The sequence below is a fragment of the Epinephelus fuscoguttatus genome, linkage group LG13 (genome assembly GCF_011397635.1).
Source record: "Epinephelus fuscoguttatus linkage group LG13, E.fuscoguttatus.final_Chr_v1".
NCBI lineage: Eukaryota > Metazoa > Chordata > Actinopteri > Perciformes > Serranidae > Epinephelus > Epinephelus fuscoguttatus.
In genome coordinates, this window is record NC_064764.1 from 39,179,145 (window position 1) to 39,192,754 (window position 13,610).

At 43.2% G+C, this 13,610-nt stretch overlaps 1 protein-coding gene across 1 annotated transcript in view; it reads right to left on the reverse strand.

The window, feature by feature from the left end:
* Positions 1-3,228: 3,228 nt before the first annotated feature.
* mao (monoamine oxidase) overlaps positions 3,229-13,610 on the reverse strand; it is a 54,617-nt gene continuing 44,235 nt past the window's right edge. The window contains exons 13-15 of the mRNA XM_049593370.1: positions 12,806-12,917; positions 9,537-9,599; positions 3,229-9,428 (exon numbers count right to left, since the gene is read on the reverse strand). Of these exons, the coding sequence (XP_049449327.1) occupies positions 9,273-9,428; positions 9,537-9,599; positions 12,806-12,917 (331 nt within the window). The 3' untranslated portion in view covers positions 3,229-9,272. The remainder of the gene's footprint in view (positions 9,429-9,536; positions 9,600-12,805; positions 12,918-13,610) is intronic.

Sequence of the window (13,610 nt, forward strand, 5' to 3'; positions counted from 1 at the left end):
AGATCATAAGTGCTCTATCATAGGCAACTGGACTTGCTTGAGTTTCTTGAAGACGTTTCATTGTTTCATCTTTCCCAGATGACTTAACACCCATTCTCATCTGGACCCATCTAACCCTAACGACACACAAGATGGCCGTGTGGGTCAACGACTCTCATGTGACCCACACTGAGTATAAAACCAGAAGCCTGTTGGATGAGACATGACACGTCTTCAAGGAACTCAAGCAAGTCCAGTTGTCTACGATATAGCGCTTATGATCACCATGACCTGGATGACTGACACTTCACTGACATCATTGACGCAGGATTTTGTTTCTACCTCTTGCTCTGAGAGTTTTCAGGAGTAAACGGAGATCGCCTCCACAGATATCCACGGTCTGGGCCTCTTCATATCAACACAACACAGACACAAGAGTCCACCTGTTCAATAACATTGTGACAGTCTTACTTAATACTGGAGCATTTTCAAAAAAAATTGTTCTCATTTGTGACTTACACACAAAAACTCGAGACAATAAGGTCCAGGTTGAAAAGTACCAAACTTACCCCTCAAGGCCGATCTAAGTCCTTCATTAAAAATGTCACAAGAGTTGGCTGTGTAAGTTTTATCAGCAGAATACAGCCGACTTAAAGTATCAAAATAAAATACTCATAATGCAGAAAAATTACTGGTACTCAGGAACACATTTTCCCAACAGTAGGAAGACATTATTTCAACACTGACATCGTTTTATCATGATTTATATTGATTTTACAATTCTTGAATTTATGTGAATGGCCCTGCGGTGAGGAGCTCAAAGGGGAGATTAAATTAAATACAGAAGAGATGAAAGAGGACGGCGCAGCAGAAGTCCTGGCATGAAGCCACACACACACACACACACACACACTAGACAAAGATTTCAGTGTGTTTTGTCTCAGAGAACAGATTATCTGGGTAAATCAGGATGAAAGGTTACATATTTGGAGTTTCTGACACGTAGACGTGGTTCAGTATCGTTGGCTCTGGAGCTTGTGTCTCGTCTCTTAAGAAATTAACTCAGTTCTGCCGTTGTGTGGCCGGCAGCGCTCTACATCTGAACCTTTTTGAGGCTTTGCCAGAATCTTTATGGGCTTCAGTTAATGCACATATGCGCCCACACACACACACACACACACACACACACTGTACAAAAGGGTCTCAGTGAGGCTGGAGGGCTGTTTTGAAAATTACACTAAATGTGAGTTTGATGCAAATCACTTATCCATCTGTCTTAATAACCTTTGGCTGCAGCTTTTCCACTACGACCCACTTCTGGCAAATTATCTGCTGCCAGCTGTTTGCTCACTGTAAATTAGATAACGCTGCTCATGAGTGTGATACAGTCTCAGAGAACTCAACTGTTATATTTTCAATCACAGCTCCAGGGATGGCGATATCAGTCCACCTTTGGACTGAAATATATCAACAGCTATTTAAAGGAAGGCCCCAGATTATTGTCCAGATATTCATGTCATCCATCCATCCACTTATACAGGGTCGGGTCGCGGGGGCAGCTGGCTGAGCAAAGCGTCCCTCTGCCCAGCAACACTTTCCAGCGACTCCTGGGGGACCCTGAGGTGTTCCCAGGCCAGATGAGATATGTAATCCCTCCAGTGTGTTCTGCCCCGGGGCCTCCTACCAGTGGGACATGCCCAGAACACCTCTAACAGGAGGCGCCCAGGAGGATCCTGATCAGATGCTGAACCACCTCAACTGACCCCTTTTGATGCAAAGGAGCAGCGGCGCTACTCCGAGCTCCCTACGGATGTCTGAGCTCCTCCCCCTATCTCTAAGGCTGAGCCCAGACACTCCAAGGAGGAAACTCATTTCTGCTGCTTGTATCCATGATCTTATTCTTTCGGTCACTACCCAGAGCTCATGACCATAGGTGAGGGTTGGGACGTAGATGGACCAGTAAATCGAAAGCTTCGCCTTCAGCTCCCTCTTCACCATGACAGCCCAGCTCAATGCTTGCATCACTGCAGAAGCCGCACCAAACCACAGATCCATCTCATGCTCCATTCTGCCCTCACTCTTGAACAAGATCTTGACATTCTTGAACTCCCTCGCTTGAGGCAGTAACGCCGGATTTCCACTGGATGCGTGTCCGTTGCGGAACGGCAGCGCTGGTTATCCGCTGTGTGCTCTGCCGTCCGTCAATACCCACCGGCTGCGTTTGCTGTGCGGTGTAGTGCAGCTCCGCTGGAAGACATCTGTGCACTGCCATGATTAACATCTCCTCGTCCATGGTGTTCACGGGGTGAAATGACGTTTGAAAACCTCTGACCTGTTGACTTCAGGCCTGCCTCTGCCCATTATGTAGTTTTCAAGGTGTAGTGCAGGGAAATATGATCCGCCGTGAACACTGTGTATTTTATTTTGAAAATTAACTGGATGTTTTATTGTGTTTCTGTGCACGACTTCCTGCCCTGCACGATCTGCTCTGTGCTGAATTGCTGCGTTGTGCTCCGGCGTCCGGCAAAAATAGAAGTCCTGCGTATCTGTTGCGGAGGGCTCCGGAGTGCCGGAGCTGAGACGGAGCCGGAACGCAGCACAGCCGCAGCCGGTGGAAACACACACATTGACTAGAATTGAATCCTATTGGCTCCGCTGCCGTGCCAGAGCGGAGACGCAACCAACACGCATCTGGTGGAAATTGGCCTTAACTCTCCCCCAACCCAGAGAGGGCACTCCACCGGTTTCCCACAGAGAACCATGACCTCAGATTTGGAGGTGCTGACTCTCATCCTGATTGCTTCACACTCAGCTGCAAACCAACCCAGTGCATGCTGGAGGTCACAGCGAACAGAACCACATCATCTGCAAAAAGCAAAGATGCAATTCTAGTCAGATTTATGTCGTGTTGTTCCATAACATTTTCCAAATATCTCAAGTCAACATCAACTTGAGGCAGAACACTCAGACTAGCCTGTCTGGCACCAACAAACATGCCACAGTCAAAGTCACTTAAATCACCTTTCTTCCCCAATTCGATGCTCCGTTTGAATTTCAGCAGGTCGTCTTCACCATGTCTATATGACTAACTTGATTGAGTTGCTGCCATGTGATTGGATGATTAGCTGATTAGCTGTTTGTGTTAATGAGCAGTTGAACAAGTGTACCTAACAAAGTGGCCTGTAAATGTATGTTTCCTATCATGAACCTCCTCAACTCAGAAATACATAAAATGATACACAAGAGCCGTTGAAGACGAGTAAAAGATTTATTTCACATTTTTTTCTTTTTAAATATCACCAGCTTTGTTTGAGGAATCAAAGACATCAAAGAACAGGAAGTTAAAGAGGCTCGAATGCACAAAAGGACGAGAGGGACGGAGGAACAGTCTCAGGTCTCCAGGAAACAATGAAGAAGGATCAGATAATGAATACATCGTGTCTGCTGATGGTGCTCAACACAATCGCCAGAATAAATGTTGGCACTGTACATTTCTGCACGCCATGGGTATGTTACATTTGCATGTTATTCTGTAGTGGATACTTTGAAACTTTACATTTAAATAACGCTGTGATTAATGTGTGGTTAGTTTAAGGCACAAAAGCCCTTGGATATGGTTAGGATAAGATCATGTTTTGATTTAAAATACCTCCTTTTGAGGGGGCAATCCTGGCTGGAAATGCAGTGATGTCTCAGGGAAAAAAACTTTTCATGGTACAATCTCCACCAGAACAAGAGCCTCTTGGTTATAGTTAAGAAAAGATTATTTCTGTCTTAAAATACCAACTTTTGAGGGTGCAATCTTGGCTGGAAATGATGTTTCTGTAAAAATAAAACACTTACAGTGCCACCATCCAGGCTGTAAATGCAGTGATGTTTCTTTAAAAACCAAACAACTTTCATGTCACTATCCTGGCTGAAAAGGCAGTGATGTCTCTGTAAAAAATAAACTTATTTATGTGCCATTATCCTGGCTGGAAATGCAGTGACATTTCCATAAAAAGCAACCACTTCTCGTGGCACAATCTAGGCTGGAAATGCAGGGATGTAGCCACAAAAAAATGCGTGTGGTGCCATTATCCACGCTGGAAACGCAGTGATATCACTGTAAAAAAAACAAAACAAAACAAAAAATCATTTTTAGGGCCAGTATCATGGCTGGAAATGCAGTGACGTCTAAGGTGGCACAATCTCCACTGGAAACACAGCAATGTCACTATAAAAACCAACTGCTTTTCATGGCACTATCCTGGCTGGAAATGCGGTGCCATTTCTGTAAAAAAAACAACCACTTTTTGTGGCACAATATCCGCTGAAAACACAGCAGTGAGCTGCTAAAAAACACTTTTGCATGGTACATCAAAAGCTGCTGGAAATGCAGCGATGGCTCACTAAAAACAACTGGTTTTGTTGTTTGTTGGTACCAAGTTGGACTGTTGGTTGAACAGTACCATCACCCTCTCCATGTCCCAGTGACACAGTCAGCTCATATACTACATCACTTTAGAAATGATGATATGACACGTATGAAACGTACAAATGCAGCATATCCACGGTTTGCAGAACCATCTGATGCCAACATTTTCACCAGGGTTGTGGTGCTTGTACTGCAGTTTGAAGGGACGGACAAAGTGTGCTGGCTTTGTTTGTTCACTGAAAATTGTTTGAGAAAATTTCTAAAACGTGATCATTGTCCAGTCATGACTTCTAGAGTCGAGTGTAAATCCAGTGCATGTGCTGGGATCAAAGGGGGGTCAGTTAAGCAGCTAAAGAGACATGAGGACATCACACAACAAGAGGAAACAGACAGTGAAGCACTGCAATCACAATACAAAACACACAGACTTGGCTTCACTGGAGAAAAGCAGTTTGATCGACCCAACAGTCTGAGCTCTATAATTCACTGTGTTTCTACACCTGAGTCAAGTTTGTACTGAGGACGTCACTCAGGTGATACGAGGGGTGCGAGAAAATGAAAAAGTCCGGACATGCTGAGAGGGACATGGGGTTGTTTTGCTGGTCCCTGTGTAGTGATGGTTACTGATGATAAACCAATGACCTGGTCCATCTGACCTCTGACCTCCAGTGCAGGCAGGAGGGGAGACGGGGGGGGCGAGGGCGGAGAGTGTCAGAGTCACACAGGCACTTGAGAGAGAAATGACAAAAACACTACGACTTCCAATAAGGCACAACAGATAACTACACTCACAAACACACACACACACACACACACACACACACACACACACACACACACACATGGTAGTCTTTGGGACACAGATTCTCTCAGTGGGCACACAGAGCTGCACACACAGCACAGTGCCCTTCAACACATGCACTAACAAGAACTCTTTAAGATTCAGACGTGTGTTGATTAGTTTTCTTCACGTCTACCTCAAAATCAGATGATATTACGACAAACGAAACAAAACACACCTCCTTCTCCGACTAATATACGCTAACGTCGAAGTGCATCTCATCATGGGTTGCTGTTGTTGCTTGCAACGTGGCCAACAGTTACGATTACTGCGAGTAGTCAGCTGTGAATTTAGTTTCTCCAAATGTCTGCGGGGAATTATCCCTCATTTAATCATCTGTTGTCTTAACCTTATTTCAACAAGAGGCTCTTTAACAAATCAAAACTTTCCTTAGCAACGTCTTGTGTGATTTAAAACTCATTTGTTTCCCTATAAGTAAACGATACAATAAAACATCTGATAGCTGCAAAAATGTAAGTCAGTAAAATCCAGGACTTCACAGAGGAGCTGCAGGCTGCCCACTTGGATCTAAAATAACTGGAATGATAATATTTTAACCCAGTCGCCAAAAATATTGTCGGCATTGTACATTTCTTCAAACCACGGATACGTTACATTTGTACAGCGTTGCCAGGTGTACGATAATTATAATATTTGTATGATAATTTGGCCCTCTGTATGATGTACGATCAATAATCCCAAAAAGGCCAAATGTACAATAATTTGACCATTTCATGAATGTGTGGTTGTAATCAGTATGCCGGAGTTTTTTGTGAGCCCTGAAGGCATCTGTTCGCATGTGACATGTTTCCAGCCAATCGCACTTTGCTTAGCATGAGATACGGGTGACGTCTGTCTCTGAACAATGAGCACCTGTCAGGAAGTCAAGCGAGAATGAGATTCAAAACAGAAGAAGAAGAGGAAAAACAGAAGCAAGGAAAATGGAAAAAAAGTAAACTAAAGAAAGTAAACACCAGAGTGACTATATTTGCCTATGATGCATCAGTAGGATTTTTATTTTGGTTATGACGGATGTTCGATAATTTCCCTCAAAATATGATAATTATGAGTCTCTGGTACGATAATCCTACATTTCCCACCTGGCAATGCTGCATTTGTACATTATGATGTAGCCAATATGTTTAAAGTTCACATTTCAGTGCTGGGGTTAACGTGTGGGGTTTTGGGTGGGACAATCTCTGCTAGAAAAACAGCGACACGTTGCTAATAAACAACCTCTTTTCTTGCCTAAAAAGCCGCTTGACACAGCAATGACTCGCTAAATCAAAACCAAATTTGTTGTTTGTTGCTTAGCAGGCATCTTGATTAGACGTCACGTCATCCGTCATCGCCTCCACATCTCACCCAGAGTCAGCTCATCTTCTACATCACTTTAGAGATGTTGATATAACACATATGAAATGTGCAAAATGGTTTGCGGAAGCGTACAATGCCAATTTCCGCTAGCGACTGGGCTGTTTTTCGTCAGCGACAGCACGACCCTTTGCATTAATCCGATTTATGAGAAACAAAAAATATATCAGTCAAAAACCTGTAAATCAAAATGTTTGTGTCATCTAGTCTGAATAAAAATACATTCGAGTGCTTCCATTACATTTACCAACAGATAACAGAGCAGCTTAGTAGCACAACATCACCCCGAAATACAAGTTTGAATTGAAGGATGAGGCTTCTTACACATTTTTCTTTTTCTTACTGTCAACAAATCCCATGCTTCTGACTTCCCTGTCGGCTCCTCGTCTGTTTGTTCCTGCTGAAGATGTAAATCTTTAAACTCATATACAGAATATTGTTTTTTAAAAGGGCTATTTCCTGTAACAGCTGGGTGCTGGCACTTTAAGCAAATGAGACTCAAACAGGAGTAAACAGTGTTTTTGATGGGAACTATTTTCAGCCGTGGGTTTGGTGCTTTAGTGAAGAATCTGTAGCACAAGAGAGGATTCATTTAAAACAAACTAAAGCCTTTTCAGGCAAATGTCTGATTCTTGGATATGTAAATAAAATTGACTTGACTCATCCTCCCACAGGAGCTGAATTTTTTTAATGATTATACCTACTAAATAAGCCCCTTTTTTTGTCAAATTAAGGTTTTACTTCTTCCTGACTCTTGGTTGTTGTTCTATTTTCTCTCTGGTTGTTTTAACTGTACTTTTCTGATGCGGGATGCGGCTGTTAAGCAGAGAGTGAACACTCTGTCAGTGTAGCTTGTGTTCAGATCTTAACCGTAACCTTACACTGGATATTTTTTTAAAGTTACTAACTAGAGCTTGGCATCAGCCCCGGCCCTTTAGCAGCCTACAAAAGCCCAAGGCTGCTGGATAAGGTTTCATGGCCCCGGGCTAACCTGTTAGACAGAACTCAGGATTAAGATGGAGAAAGATCTCTTATCCCCCGCTATGAACAAGAAACCACCACTGTAGCACAAATGCTGTAGAAGCAGCAGATATGTTCCCAAATGTTCCCACTGTGCAAACTTTTTTTTAATGATTTATCGTCCAATCTTGAAAATAAGACAAAAGAAGCACATCTTTCTTTGTCTTTGGGTTCTTTTTTACTGATGAATGTGCCTGAGATGCATTTTGTGGCTGTGTCTACTCACTATGACGCAAACACACTGGGATGCCGATGATTGGTGCGCATGTCACGGGCCAAACGGTCGGTGTATGATGAACATTTCTGGCGCTGAATTGTGATACTAGCAATATTGTGTTACTTATGTTGTGTGTTAGTGAGCAGAAGTAGTTAGAATTCAGCATTTTTCAGGCTTTTGAAACAATAAAGCAAACAAGCCTCAGCAGGGGAGAATCTGCAGAGAGCAGCGGTGCGACTTTACTGCTGCTAGCACTGACGTTACAACCTTACGACAGAGGCTAGCAGCCAGCTACAGGTCCAGGATCCACGCGCTTTGCAAAGCGATGTGCCCCGGGAGGCTGCAGCTACCCTCATCAGTGACTGCTGTGCAAGCTGTGCAGTGTTGTGTTTGTAACGTTAATATTAATCTCGTGCGTGGGAACATACGTATTAAAGTTACTCCACATGTGGGTGGATGGTTCCTGTGCATACTTTGACATATTATCCTGCTGGACTGACATAAAATAGTGCCCATGTTCATCATAATGAAGGAACATGTCAGCCGGTGCAACAGTGCTGCTCACTGATGTGTTTCAGACAGTTTTTGGACGACGACGGAGCTCCGTGGCACAGAGGAAGAAGATATACAAGACTCTAGCTACTTCATTAAAGTAAGAAAATAAAAGTATTGATTTGTCTCTTCACGGGATTTGTTGACATTAAGAAAAATATATAATACCTTCAGCCTTATCCTCGAACCTCCTCTGTGATTTTGTGACGGGCAATGGCACAACTCTATTTAATTCTGATGTTACTGGATCTCATCAAACAGCTACAGCTGCTTGGCCAGAATAAATTAGCACCTAAAATCAGCAGAGGTAATTAGACACACTGGACACACACACACACACACACACACACACACACACACATACACACACACACACACACACACACACACATGCATGCATGCATACAAACAGAAAGCATGATGAGTTAATAAACCCTCATGTAAGAATGTAAGGGTCGTTGGCAATGTGTGGAGTATTGACAGTGATACATATATCTATATATATATATATATATATATTTCATTTTAAGAATTGATTCTGTTCTTTTTCCGTCATTGGTTTTGACAATCTGAATCTCAGATTTAATGTAGATTTAAACTAAATGTCTTCACTCCTCTCAAACTACCGTCTCTTTGCCTCTGATCAGCCCATGACTTTGTCTCACTCTCTCTTTCATTAGTGAACAGACAGTGCACAGAGCGATGGTGTGTTAGTGTTTTGTGTGAGCTGAACAGTCTTTCTTACATCATCCTATACCCGACATAGTTCACTACTTTGCAGTCTGGGCCATAAAGTAGTGCACTAGAAGAACAAGAGTACAGTGTCTATTGAGATGTGCCCTCGTGAGAGTGAGCTGACGGCTGTGGGCGGTTTAACTCCGGGGGAGGAGGCCCTTCTTGTAGGCCACCAGGCCGGCTGCTGCAGCCACGGACAGGAAGGTGGAGATTCCCATGAACTTGAAGAGGCCGCCGACTGAAGGCAAGTTTCTCTCCCAGAAGCTGGTGACAAAGGGGAGTGCTGGGACTTCCTGTTGGAGGGACAGAAGGAGGACAGAGGTTACATTTATTTGACTTTTGAGTTTGATTTATTCATGACACTTCTAAAATAGCAACCCCCGAAAAGTGATGTTCCTCACCAAACACGGAGGCTCCGACTGCCAGATCTGATTCTGGTGGATTTTCTTCATTGCAAACAGGATCTGCAACAGAACACACCAGTCAGGACATTGACATCAAGGTTTATTTAATGTCAACATGATATGCTTTTTAGTTTGATGGTGTGACCCTGCAAATCTGATCTGCCAAATCTGTCCCAAACAAATCTACATGAAAACATGTAATGCTAATGCTGGAAGAAGGGAAAGGAGTTTAATTCTGAGCCGGAGCGTTGATTACCTCTATGCCTGCCTCAACTACAGCAGTACTACCAATACAGAAAGTATTACTGATAGCAACACAGAGGTATATTTTCTGTTTGCAGGGGCAGACTGTTGGCTGTAACTTCGTATTTAACAGACAAAGATTAAAGTAGATTCAGTCTTCTCATTTAACTCTTGGCAGCAAAATGTCAAACTATTTCTTCAACCTCTTCGACTAGCCCGCTCCCTACCACAGACCCATTTTTGACTGTTTTAGTGGGGACAGCAGATCTGTATGGGGAGATAGCAGGTGAACACTTTATGCCACATAGCAGTGGTAGCTGGGAATTAAGTTGAGACGCACTTGGGCGGCCAAAGAAACCGGAGCGGGTCCGGAGGGAAGTTAAAACTTGTTTAATTTTATGGTAATGAGCCCTGACGCGGTTTGGCGACAACCAATCGGAATGCTGACGTGCTTCGATGAAGCGAGTCCCAGACAACAAGCCATGTAACTTTGGTTCGTACAGCACACTTGTTCCGACGATGGATATCGAGAAGTTTATTACTTGCGTTCACGCCCACTCGGTCCTTTATAATGTGTTGCTGTTCGGTTACAGAGACCAAAATAAAAAGAATGAGGCTTGGGTACGCGTCATAGACGGAGTTGGTCTGGTGAGTAGGGTTGTCAAAAGAATCGATACTCTGAAAAGTATTGATACTCAAACGCTGTATCCGGATAAGATACTAATTTACAAAAGTATCGATACTAACAGTGCACGCCACCTTAGCGCCTGTCGGGTGCGCGCGACGGGTCCGACGGACACTCGCTGTGCAGGCAGCGTCTGGCAGGCACAGAGCCCTTGCTGCAACCCGGCTTGTTGTCGTCGCTGTGCACGCATGCACACATTTCTGTTGCTGTAATATGGCCAGCGCGGCTGCAGGAGGATCAGAGCAGCTAGTTTTGGTCTAAAATGATAAAGGAAAAAGCGCTCTTTGGAAATATTTAGTGAAGTGAACACAGCACGGTACAGCCCCTCCCCTCACTAGCAGCTGGGCAGCTGGTGTCGCCAGCATCAAACTGAAATATAACTTCTAACGTTAATGTGGGAGCTAAGCAGAAAACTTTATCAGTCATGCCCGTCTGTAACATTAATAGACAATGTTAGTTTAACAGGACAACACAATTATGTGCATCTGAAAGTTATGTTAACTGTAAAGTCACAGATTGAAGCTGAAAAAACGTTTGGTTTCTCCCGTGACCCCTGGTTCTCTGATCACATAGTGAGGTAGAAACAGGAGCATCCTGAGCCTAAACTACCAACTCTATTTGATCAGCAACGAAAACATGGTGCCAGTTCACCAGAAGCACAGAAAATAAACAGGGCTGTAGATAAATACATTTGTATGGACAGATCTTGTTTCTGGTTGTTATTTATTTTGGGGGGATTTTTTGTTGTTATCATTGATGTTACTGTTCTGATCTTTATTTTAAAAAATGACATGCCTCTTAATTTTTTGCTGCTGTATCGAAAATGGTATCAAGTATTGAATATTTTCCTGGGTATCGATATCGAGTTTGAAATTTTAGTATCGTGACAACCCTACTGGTGAGTTTTAAAGTGTGTAATGTTAGTAATAGAGGAGAGAATTGCAGGCTAATGTTGCGACGTAGCATGCAAGTTGTTTGGTTTGAATGCGACGACATACGTTTTCTGTTTTCATTGACCAAACATAACTTTCTGTAGGCCAACTATAAACTTTTTGACTGGACAACAGCAAGCAGCAACTACGCTGCTTTCAAGCCAGTAGTCCGCTTTGTGTCTCCTTTAAATTGACGAGCACGATCGAACGTCCAATGATTCACGTGATGAGCGACTAGAGCGACCAAAGCTGCCACAAATATTTTTGACAGTCGTGCTTCTTGGGTGTCCGCGAGAGACTTTGCCTCTTTGGAAGCTTCTGGTTTGAACGTACAGTTACAGGGGCTCAGAACATTATGATGGAAGTATATGATGGCCATTCTCATGCTCAGTTATGTCTCATATAAGTTACTGCAGCAAAATTTGGGGTTGATACCATTTGTTACACAGATTTGGTGCTAAATTTAGACATTTTTTGCTACTTGAGAATTGATTAAAATGGTCAAAGATCCCTCAAAAATACCACATTAAGACACCAAGATGTTGAAGAACACCACAGAAAAATCCCTGCTGTGATTTAGTGTCAAAAACCTCTGACATTTGGAGATTTCTGTAAGAATTGTTCTGGAAACTGCTCAGAAACCCCCTTACTGTCAATCTACCTATGAAAGCCACCCATCCTCTGAATGAAAGGTCTCTAGTTCGTGGCTGTAAAGTTTCATGAGGCTGTGATTATCCTAAAATCAGTATAGGTCATTTTATACAGTGAGGTAATGTCTTGAAATGGTTTTACTACAATGAAATGGCTGCTATGGGGGCTAACGTCATCACACATGATTAAAATCAGCCTTGTTGAGTCTCAGCTTTCCAGTTATAACTAATGTTTCCAATCCCAAGTCTGTTTAGTGACCCCAGTATGCAGAAACATTCTGAGATATTCAAATACAATACCGCATGGTTTTTTGCCCAACCTTCAAGGGATTAGCATAAAGTGGGCATGTCTGCAAAGGGGAGACTCATGGGCACACATAGAACCACTTTTCATCCAGGTATTCTGAGGTGTGAGGTCAAGGGACCCCTGTGAACATGGCCATGTCAGTTTTTTACTTTCCAAAATTTAGCCTACATCTGGAGCATTATTTAACCCCCTCAAGACAACCAGCATGACATGACTGGTACCAGTGGATTCCTTGATATGACACCAGTATCTTCACTCTAGTCGACAAAGCCAGTGTCCTAGTGGAGTGGAAGAGGTTTAAACCATCACCAGCTCATGAACAGCAGGTGTGTAAGCTGTTGTTTCCCCACATTAACCTGCTCCTGATGATGAAACTAACGCTCCCAACAAACACTTGAAACAGCAAACATGCCGACTCTACTCTCATGTGTTTTCAGGTGACCTCTGACCTCTCTGGCTGCTCTCTCTCCAGCCTCCACCGCCCCCTCCATGTAGCCGCTCCACTCTGTGGCCGTCTCTGTGCCTGCAAAGTACAACCTGCCGACCGGCTCCCTCAGCACCCTGCAGACAGAGAACAGGAGAGATTAAAGAGTTGCAGCTGATTTATGTGGTTTAAAAGTGGCATTTCATTAAAGAGTGGCCTTTTATTGTGACCAACTGAAGGCACACCTGAGCAGTAATGATGCTGTTTAATCAGCATCCTGATATGTCACACCTGTCAGATAGATGAAGTGTCTTGGAAAAGGAGAAGTGCTCATTAACGGATTTTAACGAATTTAAGACCAAATATTTGACTAATTTGAGAGGATTTGTGTGCACGAAAAAAGTTGTAGAGTGGGTGGGGGATAAGTAGTGTCGTAAGTTACCCCCTCTGTTTAACGATGGTTGTTCCAGCTTGACGTAGATGGCTTCTTGGACAGGCCTATTGGGCACAGGCCTAGGGGCCAAAACTGTCAGGGGGCCCCCTGACCTTCATCTGCAAATTGTCCCTGAGATTAGCACGTACTGATCACAACCAGCAAGACTTAAAATGACCCCCCCAAAGAAAGAGACATGAAGCGACAAAAAAAGCAGCAAAACCTGCTCAAAGTCTATCTTTAACCAATTTATACCCAGAATTTGAGAGAAGTATATTTATTAAATGCATAAAATAGCCTTAGATCTTTAACTTAAAGCTGTGAAAATAGACGCAAAAACAAAAGTGTTGCATTTTAAATTTTCTTCAATATAAATTCATATTTCATTTAAAGCTGG